General features: G+C 39.2%; 2 protein-coding genes and 1 pseudogene across 3 annotated transcripts; 1 reads left to right on the top strand and 2 right to left on the bottom strand.

The window, feature by feature from the left end:
- Nucleotides 1–9: 9 nt before the first annotated feature.
- On the bottom strand, nucleotides 10–5072 carry LOC148188520 (uncharacterized; annotated as a pseudogene). The gene is made up of 5 exons (XR_015777645.1): nucleotides 4526–5072; nucleotides 4103–4429; nucleotides 3920–4010; nucleotides 1580–1664; nucleotides 10–1441 (listed from the first exon to the last, which is right to left on the bottom strand). The product of XR_015777645.1 is annotated as an uncharacterized LOC148188520 (transcript).
- Nucleotides 5073–5221: 149 nt separating this feature from the next.
- Nucleotides 5222–9386, bottom strand: LOC148188521 (uncharacterized). The gene is made up of 5 exons (XM_088083323.1): nucleotides 9102–9386; nucleotides 8684–9010; nucleotides 8510–8600; nucleotides 5749–5818; nucleotides 5222–5666 (listed from the first exon to the last, which is right to left on the bottom strand). Exons 1-5 carry the CDS (start codon nucleotides 9166–9168, stop codon nucleotides 5571–5573), a joined length of 651 nt encoding a protein of 216 aa, XP_087939449.1. The 5' UTR covers nucleotides 9169–9386; the 3' UTR covers nucleotides 5222–5570.
- Nucleotides 9387–13179: 3793 nt separating this feature from the next.
- On the top strand, nucleotides 13180–14007 carry LOC148188522 (paraneoplastic antigen Ma3 homolog). The gene has a single exon (XM_088082714.1). The coding sequence runs from the start codon at nucleotides 13180–13182 to the stop codon at nucleotides 14005–14007; it is 828 nt and encodes a 275-aa protein (XP_087938840.1).
- Nucleotides 14008–15258: the final 1251 nt, after the last annotated feature.

Here is a 15258-nt window from a genome sequence, read left to right on the forward strand (position 1 = left end):
TCTCAAACATATAAGGACTGGTCACAATTTTAATGAATTATGGCTTTACAAGTGAATATATATACAATGAACATGTATATAAGCTAAATATGATAATCAGAAACAGAAACGCAGGTTTGACCTTTACTGCTTATGTTCTTAAGAACAGCTCCATCAAGATAATTTCTGTCTGTTTCCTTTCAACAACAGCTAAATGCTACCTCTCCATGTTTAGCTTTGACATGCTATCAATTTTGGGGTTTTTGTCATTTTATTTTTTAGACATCATCCCTGGATTCCAATACCCATACTACCATACTATTTAGTATGCCAGGAAAAGATTTAGTATGTCCCAATAGGAAGTCTGGCTGCATTTTGCAGCATGCCAACCACATGCTTCTCTGGCTATTCTTACCCACAATCCTCTGCGCAGCTGCAGCTACCTCACATCTTGACAGCTGGTTGACAGCTGACAGAAACCACAATGATGAATGACAGTGCAATCAAGTGAATGATGACCAGTCACATGGTAATAATAGCAATATATATTGTTTAAGTGAAAAAAAAAATCATAACAGATAACCACCAGCAAAATAAATGAAAATAACAATGATAGAGAAATGCATATGTAGGCTGATAAAATGAATATGTAATGTTAGAATCCACAATGTATGCAGTTATAACTTAAAAGTTATATGTTGTTTTATAACTATAGCAGAGCACTCTGGGTTAACCTCTGTCTCTGTTAAGTTTGGCGAATGGTGATTTGTTTTATCTCCATGGTAAAAGTTATGAGAAAGCGGGTCAAGGTTCAGGGTGCAGTATTATGAAGAAGTAGTATGTCCGGATTGTGTGCATGCTGCATGCAACTGTACATACTTTGCAAGGGCAGCCATAGTATCTACAATCCCCTGTGCAGCGAATGTTACGTCACATACGCTACGGTGTGATGTGTGAATAGAAACAAAGTTGAGAGAGCACAAACATTTGACAGCTCACTGACAGATGACAGTTGTTTTGACAAAATGACAGACACCACAATGACAGATGACAGTGCATTCAAGTGTAAGTACTAATAATTTTTTGCGATTTGTGTGTACAATTAATATCTTAATATACTACTGCTGCATAAAGCTAAAAGGATAAATGAGTAAAAAAAATGTCAACCAATATTTGACCAAATGTTACCTTAAAATGGCTTAGTATGTCCCAATTGTATGCATACTTCATGCAACAGTATGTACTTTGTAAGGACAGCTGCAGTACGTACTAAAAGTAAAAAGAAAAATAATGCGATTCGGAACGCAACGCATTTGTCGTCTCTCATTTATGTTTTGTCTGACATGTCTCTTGTATTTTATTCAGCTTTATAATGAACCTCTTGAATCATCGGTGCCCTCTGCATGTCATTCACCTTGTATTCTGCACAGCTGTGTGGCTGAGGTGGAGACACCTGTAGGGACTGAAAATGGAAATAAAGTCACTATAAATCATAGAAACACAAGAGAAGACAGGCTGGAAAGAAAAGGAGACTTGCTGAGAAATGCTTTTTGAGACAAGAGAAAAGAATATTTTGAGCAATGATTGTCATCCTTCTGACCTCTCTTCCCAGCTGAGCATGAAACAGGACATAACTTAGGGTCCTGCTGTCCTCGTCCTGGTTTGGGGTCTTGGTCCAGATCTTTCTGCAGAGAATTGTGGCCAATAATAAGAGCTTACAGCAGTTTCCAGTCAGATTTGATCTCAACACTCCTCTGCATATTTTGCTCATTTGTTATTATAATGACTCACACAAAAAATACACAAACAGCACAAACACTGCAACCTATGTTGTTATTAGTTAGTCTCAAAATTTGCTCTCCAGGGTCACAGCCTGGTTTAAGGGCCACTTAAGCACCTAAATGGCATATTTTGACACCCAGGGGAGTAACACCAGGCTGTTCCAGTTGTGTCAGACACATTAGAGATGGAAATGACACTTCGATTGGTACTTATATAATTATAAGTATAATTAGGTCAAGGATCTGATCCTACACAGTTATGAATACCACAGTGTAAAAATGCTCCATTTTAAGTTAAAATCCTGTATTATCTTACAAATTACATAAGTATTAGCAGCTACAGGTACACATCAAGTTTTACAAGTTAAAAAAAAAGTTGTTCTGCTGAAAATCTGTGTGTGTTATGTGCAGTATTAGCAGGGCAAATTAATACTTTCATTATTGATTGTATCTGCCAATTATTTTCCTGCGTAACAGATCATTCATTCGGGCTACAATCAGAATCAGAAACTGTAATACACATCTATCAAGATTTCCTTATTGACTAATCTTTCAATGTCTTGGTTTGTCCATCTCAGTCACTGCCACATAAAACATGAAAAAGCAGAAAATCCTGTCAAATGACAAGTTGGAACTAACAAAGTTTAACATTTTGACTTTTTTGCTAATGAATAACTTTAGTGGCACCCAGTGGTGAGGTTGCAGAGCTGCTTTTCTCCTGTGTGCAGTGTATGTAGGAGATCTATGCTGTACAATACCAAATGTGAAAATGCAAATGGCCTTATCTAGAGCTGGAGTTTGACCATTTTGGGCTAGTGTAGAAATAAAATGGTGGACTTTGTGCAACATGACCTACTCTGTATGTAACTATCAATTTACTAATTTCCGCTCTAATTATCAGTTCATTCTGATGCATCATAATACAATTTGACACTGGAGCTAATTTTAAGTACTTTAAATACAGTTACATTATTTACTCAGTTGATTCCCAACTGCCACCTGCACTTTTCTGTCTGTTTTCTATCAGAAGTCCTAACCAACTGCACTGACCTTCAGTTTAACAAACTCTTGGCTTTCTACAGTCTGTGCTGATATGACTAAAATGTTCCTGTTTTGGCAGTCAAGGATGCAGCCTTTCTGAGTACAGACTCATGTACTCAGATAAACAGATGAAGGAAGGCCACTTTGAAATAAACTAATTTGCCAAATAATGATCCCTCAAGAGCAACACTGTCTAAACACTTCTGATTCAAACATAAGATTTTTTTGAACACTCAGGAAACTCGAACCTCTTTAGTATCAAATGGACAATTTCTTTCTCATCTCAACAGCGCATGTTTTTGTTCATAGCACATCTACTTGTTTTTTAATGAGAAAAAAAAATCATTTTTAATGAGCTAAATCTGTTTTTCTTAAAAGAAAGAAATGTCCCTTGTTCAAACGAGATATTTTAGTTTTCAGTTATAAGATAAAACGAGACAAAGTGACATGTTTTAACAACAAAAGTTGGACATGGAATAAGCTGACATGTAATGATAAAATGTGTCATTATAACAATATATATCTTATTAAAAATAGAAAATTAGAAATAAGATATACTTTTGATCATGGGGGCAACAACTGGCCTTTTTCACAGCAGACATTTTGACTTGTCAAGCAGGAAAAGCACAGGTGGAATTAATAATATTAATGATGGCTGCGTTCCAGTTGGGTGAACCAGTTCCAGAGCTCCGGGGTGTTGTGCATGCTCAGCGACTGACATCGCTTTAGGGGATCTTAATAAAATAGAGTCATCATTGATGCTATTTATACTTTTCCTGCTTTGTCGGTTCAAAATGTGTGCTGTGAAATGGGTTGCTATACTTCATCGACAACATTAAAATTGTCCATCATGCAATGAAAAACGTTTTTACTGACAAAAAGGATGAACAAAATTATTAAATGGATTAAGTCAATGTGAAAACACAGAAATGTAACAATGCAACTTTTGTCACACAACGACAGCAAATGGGGGAAGGGTGGTGGCAAAGCGAAGATAAGAAAAAAGGCTTATTCATTTGTTTGAACTGTTTCAAAACCAAGCACATTTAAGAAATAATGCTTTTGATGACAACAGACTACATTTTTTCATACAATACTCAGTTAAAACTATTACTCACCTGTAGAAGCAGACAGCTGAAGTGAAGACACACAGAAGCAATCCAATTACAGCTGGAAGTATGTATAGAAAAAGCCACGATGGACTGGTTTCTGCACAGAATCAGATGTATATACATTTGAGTAGTCTGCAGTTTGAGTTTTGAGATGTACAGTCCCTGTTGTGCTGCACATATCTTCATTACCTTCATGTTTCTCAGACACTGTTAAATTCCATTCAGTGGTCCAGAGGCCTTTTATAGTGTATAAACAACATCTGTAGAGTCCTGCATCTTCATGCTGAACATTAGAAATATTCAGCGTAGAAGGTAAGTTTACGTCTATTACAGTGAGAGGGGTAAAATTTGAAAAAGTCAGATTCGATGTGAGTGAATAAGTAAAAAGCGATGTGCCTTTGGTCCAGTTGATTTGTGTAACATTTGCCTTGGATGTGTTGCAGGTGAGGGTGACGGACTCTCCTCTGGGCACAGACATAATCCTGCTGTCAAATCGCAGAATATCTGGAAGAATCTCTGACATTAAAGGAAACAATCGATTAATATAAATATATCTGCATTTTTTTAAAAAAGAAAAGTACAACTCACAACAAACACAAATCTCTACTGTACCTGCAAAGACTTGACATATAATCAATAGTTGAATTGAGAACAGAGCTGCTTGGTTTAGGCTAAACATGATTTCCATCAGATAAAGACAGATGGGAAGTTCACCATGGGTTTTGAAATGTTCTTGTGAAGGAGGTGTCAACCAAAGGAAGTGGGTTGCTGCTGTTTGGCTGCTCTAAACTGAGGTGTGTTTCACATCTTTAGTGGAAAGTTAAATCAAGTGAGTCCAACATACAAATATATTCAATAAAATAGAATTCATCCTTGGTCCTTCTTGAAAATAAACTGTAAAAAGGTATTTAATTGGTTATCATTAAATGCATGTAACAAACGTGTTCAGCTGCAAGAAAACCACCACTGCCTAGTGTTGAGCCCACTTAAGCCACATAATGTGACCTTCCTGCTGAGTGCACTCTCAGAGCATACTGAATACATTGTAATTCTTATAAGATGCATAATAACCAGGCCCTGCAGCTTGGGATCAATATGCATTTCCCCAGATAAGTCAGCAGCTTCTACTTTTGCAGGATTTGATCTTAAGACACTTTGACAAAGAACCACTTTTGCTTTCTCACATTTATAAAAAATCCAATCACATGCTCTGCATGAATCTTGTCTATAAGTAAAACAGCAGAGCAACACACTTGCAAATTTTCTCCATTGGAATAATTAAAAATAACACTGTAGGCCACTTGACTGTAGTCTTTGAAATGTCCTTTATTTTTGACTGAAATGAGCCCCTGGAATTCCCTCTCAGAACACTGGAGGGCACAGACTCCCTGAAGCCTGCAATAACAGCAGACGGCAGGAGCTTTACTTTCTAAGCGAGTGCAGGACAGACATGGACATTTCAAGTACAGTGCATTAATATCAAAACTATAATATACACAAGAACATATCAAAATGTACAGAGTAGCAAAAATACAGAAATAAAAACAAAATCCCTTAAAGTGGCACACTGGTTTTAATGTGTTGTAAGAAAAGCAAAAGGCGTCAGTGACCCAGCTACCCTCCCTCTGATGGTTCGTCCAAGTCTCTCATCATCTCATTAGAGACCATAGATTGAATTGAGCCTTTCAATGTACTGACTCCTGTGCTTATTTGTCCAACTGCCTCTGCCACCCTGCCGTTGACGGAGGACCACCTGAAGACAGAAAGTGAAAATTAAAGTTTAACACCGTTTCAGAGAAAGAAATGATAAGAAATGTTTGTACAGTTCCTCTCACCTCTTCCTCTGACTGAAGATGAAACTGCTCCTGAACTTGGCTCTGGTCTGGTGTCCTGGCCTTGAGTCTTCTGCAGAGATAAAACCGTGACCAATAATGACACCCCACTTCACACATGCAGCACTTTTTAGGTGTTTCAGGTACTTTAAATAAGTGTAAGAGACTGAGTTCTCACATCTGACAGTGGAGAATAAATATATTTTTAAAAACCTGAAGTCATGAAAGATTCACCGTAATTATTAAAATGACAATACGTTACAGTTCATTCACAAGCTGTTGTGAAAGGAGTACTTAGAGTCTTTACTTAAGTACAAGTAACACCACAACGTCTAAATACTCCACTGCACTACTCCACTACTCCACTGGAAATACACAAGTAAAACTACAGAAGTATTATCATCAAATGCACATAAAGTGTCAAAAGTAACGGCTGGCCTCAAACCCAATGGACAAACAAATGTTGCCATTGTACACAGGTACATTGATTTCCATGCCTAAACCTAATCACGCATTACCCACAGTGTTGTTGAAATGCAAAGAAATATGACTTTGTTATAGTTAGGAAAAGATTGTGTTTGGCCTTAAAATACCAAGTTTTTAGAGGTGCAAAACCACCTTGGAAAGTACTGACTTGATAAAAAAAACAACCACTTTTGTGACATAGTCCCGGCTGGAAACACAGCAATGTGTCGTTATAACCACAATTGCTTTTTGTTGCACTATCCCAGCAGCAAAAACAGCAATATTTAGTAAAAACAACCACTTTTCATGGGACATTCCTCATTGGAAATGCAGTGATTTCTCAGTAAAAAACAATAACTTTTCATGGCACTATCCTTGATAGAAGCACAGTGATTTCTCTGTAAATACAACCACTTTCATGATTCTATCTCTGGTAGAAATGCAGTGATAGCTTGGCAAAAACAAATGCTTTTCATGGCACTATCCTTGTAAGAAACACAGTAATTTCTCTGTTTAAAAAATAAAATCAAACAAACAAAAAAACACCTTTTGTGGCACAATCCCGAGTGGAAAAACAGCAAAGGACTGCTCAAAAACATTATTGGTGGGAAAAAAAGGAAACACAGCTGACTCACTAAAAAAAAACCAACCACTTTAGTTGGTCTCGAACACTGGTCTGTAGTGGCATGCTGTGCAAGCCTGACAAATGTCTCTTTCTTAAAAAATAGCCACAGCAAGTGACATATAAGTATACACAAGACAGGGCAAGGCTGCTTTCTAGAAAGTCAGTGTGCTTTACATGTAAATAAAGGCATCAAATCAGCAAGTAAATGCCATGCAATGTTGAAAAAATGAAAATAATAAAAACAACATATATTTATACATGCCCATAATACTTCCACACACACACACTGACAATTTATATAGTAGGCCAAAGAAAACAGGAATGTTTTGTGTCGAGCTTTACATGGGCAGACTAGCTTATATAAGTTTAGTTCCTGATTTCTCTCTAGGTGCAACCAAAAAACCACTGAGTGAAGACAGCGTATTGATAGTGGTAAACTCAGGGTATGCAGATCAGTAATATACTCAGAAGCTGAACCACACAGTGCCTGAATTCTGTTTGAGTTGAAGTCTTGTTATTGAATGATTTGATAATTCACTGCAAAGAGCATTGCAATAATCTAATCTGTTAAGAGTAAATACAATATGACATATTATATTGCACAAAACACAAAGAGATATATAACATACTGTGCTCTCAAATAGAATAGCACAGTATGTTATTCTGTCAGTCACACTGCAACACAAAGATCCACAGAAATATTGTAATGTTCCTAAGTCTTTTTTTTTTACTGTAGTGATAAGAATTATAGGGTTACATTTACTAACATTTATGCGTACTTATGATTTGTTGGAAAAACATATAGTTAAGCAATATTTTGTTGAATCCCATTGCCTCAAGTGTCAGTTCTTTAAATATATGCTGTTTTCAATTTTCATTCGCATTTCAATTCGACCTCTGGCTCACCATATAGAGTGTGCATGTGCCCCATATAGGCTAAGGACTTAAGTTCGACTTCAACTTCTGTTGCCCCAAATACAAAGGACATGAGCTTAGTGTCCTCAATGACAGCTGACTGCATTTGCATGTCTTCCCCTTGACCACTTCCGCACATCTTTACACCTTCCACTGTGCACAAAAATACATCAACGGAAGGTGCCATGCAAAGGAAATGTCAAATTCAGTAAAACAATCGTGGCTGTTTGTATAAGTTTATGCCACCAAATTACACATTTTAAGTCTGCATGATCCTTTTAGATTTTATTTTAATCCATGCAGAGTTTCAAGGGCCCCTTTTCTTGTTTTTAATGTTATTTTTAATTTAAAAAAAAAAACAACCTAACTTCAAGGTCCATTTAATAACTGTTCTCAAGCTGGACTGCTTAAAGTAGAGCTGTATAAAGGCTACTGGCTCAACCTTGTGGGAAAAGTGTTAACTGCTGTATCCAGGGTCAGGAGGGGACTAATGCAATGAGCACTACAAAGAAAATCCCATTTCTCTTTGCTTTAACTTAAATACGGGACTTTAAAACCAACCTAACGGCATGAGGAGTGGTGGAGTCACAAATTATAATGTGATTGTAATTTAGGTGAACTGGCACTTTAAATGAGAATAGACACCATATCTGAGACACTTTATACTCAGATAAACCTTAGTTCCCAACGGACAGCTGCTCTACACCAGATTAAACTAATTTGTACTTAGAAATCTGTAAGCTTAAAACTATTACTCACCCGTTGAGGCAGACAGCTGAAGTGAAGACACACAGAAGCAATCCAATTACACCCATGAGTATGTATAGAAAAAGCCACAATGGACTGGTTTCTGCACAAAATCAGATGTATATACATTTGAGTAGTCTGCAGTTTGAGTTTTGAAATGTACAGTTCCTGTTGTGCTGCACATACCTTCATGTTTCTCAGACACTGTTAAATTCCATTCAGTGGTCCAGAGGCCTTTTATAGTGTATAAACAACATCTGTAGAGTCCTGCATCTTCATGCTGAACATTAGAAATATTCAGCGTAGAAGGTAAGTTTACGTCTATTACAGTGAGAGGGGTAAAATTTGAAAAAGTCAGAATCGATGTGAATGAATAAGAAAAAAGCGATGTGCCTTTGGTCCAGTTGATTTGTGTAACATTTGCCTTGGATGTGTTGCAGGTGAGGGTGACGGACTCTCCTCTGGGCACAGACATAATCCTGCTGTCAAATCGCAGAATATCTGGAAGAATTTCTGACAAAACAACAACAATCAATATTAAGTGAAATTTGCAATTACATCTGGAGAAAAAAACATGCAGTGCAAACACAAATCTCAGTTGTACCTGCAAACACTTGGCACATCACTAAAAGCTGAATGGAGAGCAGAGCTGCTCGGTCTCGGGTGAACATGTTGACCAACAGACAGAAAACGACAGACTGAAACTTCAACACCGGCTCAGCAATGTATTTGTGGAGGAGGTGCTGAGAAAAGGAAGTGGTTAGTTTTGCTTGTTAGTTGGTTGGTTTGGCTGCTGGAAACTGGGTTGTTTCTTATCCTTCACAAAACACGAAATTAGGTCACGTGGGGATCATTGAACTTGGAAGACTGAGAAGTGAAACTTGCACCTTGATAATAAATTGTAAAATATCATACATTAGTAATCATCTCCCGTTTAATTTTTCTCAGTGATTTTAAAAACTGAAATATAAATGTACATACATGTGCAATGTTCAGCTGCAAGACAACCACTTCTGCATAAAATGCAGAACACACTTTAGCAACAGAGTGACTCTACAATCACATATATAATTAACTGAGTTGACAAAGTTGAGAAATTAATGTTGCTTAAGAAACCATAATAACCTAGTGTTAGTAATGAGACTTTCATGTTGCTCAGTATTGCACATGCTCAACATCATGGGTGTGAAAACCACAAATTTTAACCATCAATCGAATTCCACACACAGACTCTAATGTTGACTAAAATGTTGACATTTCACAATAGGAAACACACATAACAGTGAATGATGGCTTCCATTCAGGTGCCTCCATTACAGGGTTCTGCTATTGCACATGTTGGCTCACTGTTGCGCTGTCATCACTTACAGTGGTGAATTCAAACATTTTGACTGATTTGAACCGACTGTGTGGATAGGAACAGACTTTATTCAACTGACAGCTCCCTGACTCTCTGCGTTTCACCTATGATTGTCAACTGAAAACACTGTGTGGGTGACCATGGCCTTTAAAATCATAATAATCAACCTTTTTCACTCCTGCATAAGAAAAAGAAGCACCCTATGTGATCACAATATTGCAAATGCCATATGAAAAATAGCTCAGTGGTAAAACCAGCCATCTTTAGGCAAATATTTGTGCCTTTATGCAATAATAAATTACAGTATTGAAACTACTGTATCTTGCTTAAAGGTCCGGTGTGTGGGACTCAGAGGTTTATATTGAAATGGGATTTAAAATTAAAGTAAAGTAAATTTACTTACCTGAAAATAAGAATGGTGTTTTTGTTACCCTAGAATGAGACGTTTATATCTGCATAGGGAGCAGGTGTTGGTCTGTGGAGTCTGCTATGTTGCACTGGCATGTTTTTACAGTATCCCAGAACAGACCAAAAAAAAGCAAACTTTGGCTGTAGATAAGGTCATTTGTATTTTCATATTGGCCACCATAGTTAACAGCCCCTCCCAAACGAGCTGAACGGCATTGAGAAAAACATTGAAGATGAACTGCTTTGGTCTTTTTTTTTAATAGGATTACATTACTGGGTCCATTTGTTTTGGAGAGGACATGACCTCTGAAGACAATTCAACCCCTGGCAAAAAAACAAACAAAAAAAACCCCAAAAAAAACCCAAACTCCTGAACGTCTGGATCTGAAATTATCAGAGGAAAAAAGGTGAGCATATATTAGCAGGTGCTAGGCAAGCTGCCTGACCACATCAAGCCAGCAGTGTTTCTCCAACAGCGTTGTTGGAGAAACACTGATTTGTAAAGTAATATTTCTTTATTTAGTGATTGTCAATTCTAATCTGAAGGTTAAATGACGTGCAGGAGTGTGTTGAAGACATGGGACATGGGAGGAGCAAAAGTTCAAGAGCTCAAAAGCTGAGCTTTTTTTTTTATCTTATTTTCATTTCTGGTTGTAATCACATGTGGTTTTGGTTTTATGTATGGTTTTTGCTCTGCAAGATAAACGAAGTATTAACATAACATCAAATAATCTCAAGAGAAATAGTGATGAACAAAGTCAAACACATCAAAATCCATTTTACAGGACACACAAAGCATGGCTGGGGTGGCAAAGACTGAACAATTGGAGGAAGGCAGTATTTAATGCCCCTAATTAGGCTGAAGGGTGTTGTTTTTAGGCAGGAGCACTTGATCTGTTTTCCCCTTCTCAGATGAAGCCTTGTGATCCTTGGATGGGGACCCTTGACCATGTCTATAAAGGTTTTAATCACTTGGTCCATTTGTTTTAGAGAGGAAGAGACCTCCGTGGATAATTTGGCTCCAGATAAAAACCTATTGAGCAATGAACACTGGGGGAATTCTAACCAGGAGAAGTTTCAGCTGGTTGCAATTTGCAGCTGTAACCCCCATGAATTTAGGGTTACTAAACATATATCTCAGTTAGAGGTGTAATCCCACACCAGAACAGAAGGTGGCGCAACTATCCGGTGTCTCTATGTCTGAGCACGTTTTCAGTGTCTCTTCCTTTTCTGGTGCAGACGTCGTCCTGAAAGGCTGCTCCTAACGACCTTAAGATCTTCCGGAACTGATTTTTGTGTGTGAGCGTGAGCGTGAGGAGCGCATTTGTCTTGTTGGTCCTCGCGTTGAGCTCCGATTGGTTTATTCTGGACTAGGATTGGATCATTCAGAAATCTGAATCCTGTCGGGTTCAGTGGCGAGCCAACCCCAAGAGACCATAGACTGCGGACGGACAGGAAACCACGGTGTGGCCAGCTGTGGGTCCGCCCTCAGAGGACATCAGGACCATCAACTCATTTCATTCGTTCAGGAACCAGATAAGAACTAACACATTAAAACTACCCGGGTAGTGTTAGAACAGTGTGCACACAACAACAAGTTAAAGGAAAATTGCATCTCCTGTCACTTTAAGGAGAACTTTGTCAGAGGGAAACAAACTTGGACCTTTCATTTATTAAAGGACAAATTCACCAAGAAAGGACACTTTTATTTGAACTTTATTTATTTTGTTTTTTGGGTTTTTGGCAGTTGAAAGAACTCTATTCTGTATGCTTCTATATTTTATTTTATTTTTTCCAATTACTTGCAGTATTATATGATTGTGCTGAGGTAATAAATGTTGTCACTGTTAACTTCACGTCTACTTCCCTCGTGAGTCAGCAAAATAATTCCAGGTATCCATTCCTGAACCTAGGTGAATGCTAGCGCTCTTGATCGTAGTCTTTATCAGTTCGGTAAGGCTAGGGGCGCTACATAATTCTTGGCGAGCCAGCCAGGAGCTTGGTTTAAATCCTTGGTAACGTGAAGGTTGAACAGTCTGACATCTTTATTGCACTCTGTGACCACTGATATAATCCAAACATGGATACGGTTACATCTGAGAATGTTAAAGTGCCTAATTCTCTTCTAGTAAGTGGCATAGGTAACGGTGAAGCAGATGCTGAAGTCCTTGAGCATTTGAAACAGTATGGTAAAATACAAAGAGTAATTGAGGTTTCTAGCACTGAGGCTCAGTTCAAAGACACAGCCATAGTGGAATATGAATCAGGTGAAGCTATTGAGTATATTCAGGATAGCTTACCTTGCGACAGGCCTACCAGTAACCCAGATGTTACTCACCACATTCAGCTTCTGTCTGGACTGTACACTGCTGACAGAGGTTCTACCTTAACTCAGACCTACTTAAGTGAACTGAAGGATGTTGCTAGATTAAGTGGGGCTGATTTTGAGGAGGTGTTGCTAAACGAACTAGCTAGAATTCAAGCATCTACCCAACATAAGCGAACCGAACCAGACACATCAAAAAGTCAGGTATCTCAGCATGGCAGTTCCCCACCCGCAGTTGACTCAGCAGTTAATGCAAGACCCTTGAAAATAGCTACCGACTCAACCCACTCCCATGAACATGGCTCACTTCTACTTGATGCAGGTGCAGAAGCATCATCTTTGCAAAAGAAACAAATCCTACACTTACCCTCTGAACATCTCACCACTCCAGAAGTGCAGAAAGTTGTGGTTGAGCATGTAATTAAGAATAACGACCTGCCCTCTCACTATCATGGACATACCAGACTCAGACCCTTCTCAGGAAAAATCCCATGTCCACCTTCAGAGTCTGATTATGACACGTGGCGAAACAATGTTGAGTTCTACCTTGCAGACCCTGCCATGTCTGACAAACATACAACTAGGAAAATGGTTGAGGGCCTTCTCCCACCTGCTGCCACCATGGTTAAGAATCTTGGGCCCAACTCTTCCCCCCATGAATATCTTGTTCTTCTTGACTCCGCGTATGGTACCATTGAAGATGGGGATGAGCTTTTTGCAAAATTCCTCAACATGAACCAAGACTCTGGTGAAAAGCCTTCTGGCTACTTGCAACGCTTGCAGACAACCCTGAGTAAAGTTGTTAAACGAGGCGGCCTAGTTGCTCATGATTCAGATCGCCAGCTACTGAAGCAATTCTGCAGAGGCTGCTGGAACAATGGATTAATTACCAGTCTCCAGTTTGAGCAGAAGAAAAATGATCCACCCCCCTTTTCTGAGCTACTACTCTTGGTACGTTCTGAGGAGGACAGGCAAGCTGCTAAATCCTGCCGAATGAAACAACACTTTGGGATCACCAAGACAAAAGCCCAATCAAATTCACTCTCAGTGGAAGAATATGGCCCCAACTTGGACACAGCAATACCTGCCTCCTATGACACACAAAAGCTAGAAAAGCAAATGGCACAGCTACAAGCCCAAATAGCTTCCCTTAAGGCCTCCTTAAGTTCAAACCAGGTGTCTGCTAAATCAAGCAAGAAAACAAACGCTAAACCCAAAAATCCCACTGTAGAGGAAACCTCGTTCCCCACAGAGCCGAAACTCTCAAAGAAACCCCGCCCATGGTACTGTTTCAAGTGTGGGGAGGATGGTCACATTGCGCCTTCCTGCAGCAACGAGGCAAACCCTGAGCTAGTTGAAAGGAAGCGCAAAGAGTTGAAACAAAAACAAGCAGCCTGGGAGGAAAGTTTAAACTGAAAGCAGTTCCTGCTGAGGGACTACCAGGAACTGAAATTGAAAATGAGGGTCCCAAATCAAGCACTAAGAAAAAAGCAAAAGCTAAGACAAAAGCATCAATTCAAAACCACAATGCAGAACACCAAATTCAGCTACCTAAAAAACTTGTGGGACAGACATGTACAGCTAATGTGGGTGTGTCAGGAGTCAACACTACATGTCTCCTTGACTCTGGGTCCCAAGTGACCACAGTAACTCACTCTTTCTACAAAAGCCATCTGTCAGAGCATCCCATACAACCACTTGATACCCTGGAGGTTGAAGGTGCCAATGGTCAGAATGTTCCATACTTAGGCTATGTCCCCATCAATCTCACGTTTCCAAAAGAATTTGTCGAAGCTGAGCCTGAAGTTTCCACCTTAGCCTTAGTAGTTCCAGACCGGCGCGGTAATTGTAACTTACCTGTGCTAATTGGGACAAATGCACTCGATCCCTTGTATGAGGAGTACTGTACTGACAAAAACCCAGACGAGCTGTCCTCTGTGTACGGCTACAGGCAGATCATCCGTGTACTCAAACTCAGGAACACAATGAATTCTACAGGAAAAGTAGGTTTGGCGACTCTCAAAGGCAAAGTGCAGCAAATAATACCTGCCCAAGAGAGAGTCTGCCTTGAAAGCTACGTCAGAGCTGACACCAGCAGCGAATGTGCAATCGTTGAACAGCCTGAATCCTCTGCCTTACCTGGTGGAGTATTTGTGGAGTGCTGCCTTGTCACCCTGCCCAAGCAGCGTCCTCACAAATTATCTGTGTGGGTGAGAAATGAAAATGACCATGATGTCACACTTCCCTCAAATTGTGTCATTGCTGAGCTCCATACTCCTGATGAGATCTATGACCACTCACTAGGTCCAAACCAAAACGCTGACACAGTGAAATGTTGTTCTGCCACCCCTCAACCAGTCCATGAACCTGCCATGTCTCATCTCAAATTTGACTTTGGCAATTCCCCTCTCCCAAATGAGTGGAAGGACAGAATGAGGCAAAGTTTAAATGAGTATGGTGATGTATTCGCCCAAAATGATCTAGATTTTGGATATGCAACTAAAGTAAAGCATCACATCAATCTAAAAGACGAAACTCCATTCAAACAAAGGTCCCGACCAATCCACCCAAACGACTATGAGGCTGTGAGAAAACATCTGCAAACACTCCTTGATGCTGGAGTAATTCGGGAGTCAGAATCCCCTTACGCCTCACCAATTGTGGTGG

Source organism: Plectropomus leopardus, chromosome 10 (genome assembly GCF_026936395.1).
Source record: "Plectropomus leopardus strain MGB_pleo_1.0 chromosome 10, ASM2693639v1, whole genome shotgun sequence".
Lineage (NCBI taxonomy): Eukaryota > Metazoa > Chordata > Actinopteri > Perciformes > Serranidae > Plectropomus > Plectropomus leopardus.

Bases quoted from the DNA above. Each gene is read 5' to 3' on its own strand.
- LOC148188522 (XM_088082714.1), top strand. From the start codon at position 13,180: ATGGTTGAGGGCCTTCTCCCACCTGCTGCCACCATGGTTAAGAATCTT.
- LOC148188521 (XM_088083323.1), bottom strand. From the start codon at position 9,168: ATGTTCACCCGAGACCGAGCAGCTCTGCTCTCCATTCAGCTTTTAGTG. The intron at 8,601-8,683 runs GTATGTGCAGCA...GATTTTGTGCAG, and splicing joins AGTGTCTGAGAAACATGAAG to AAACCAGTCCATTGTGGCTT. The intron at 5,667-5,748 runs GTGAGAGGAACT...TTCTGTCTTCAG, and splicing joins ATCTTCAGTCAGAGGAAGAG to GTGGTCCTCCGTCAACGGCA.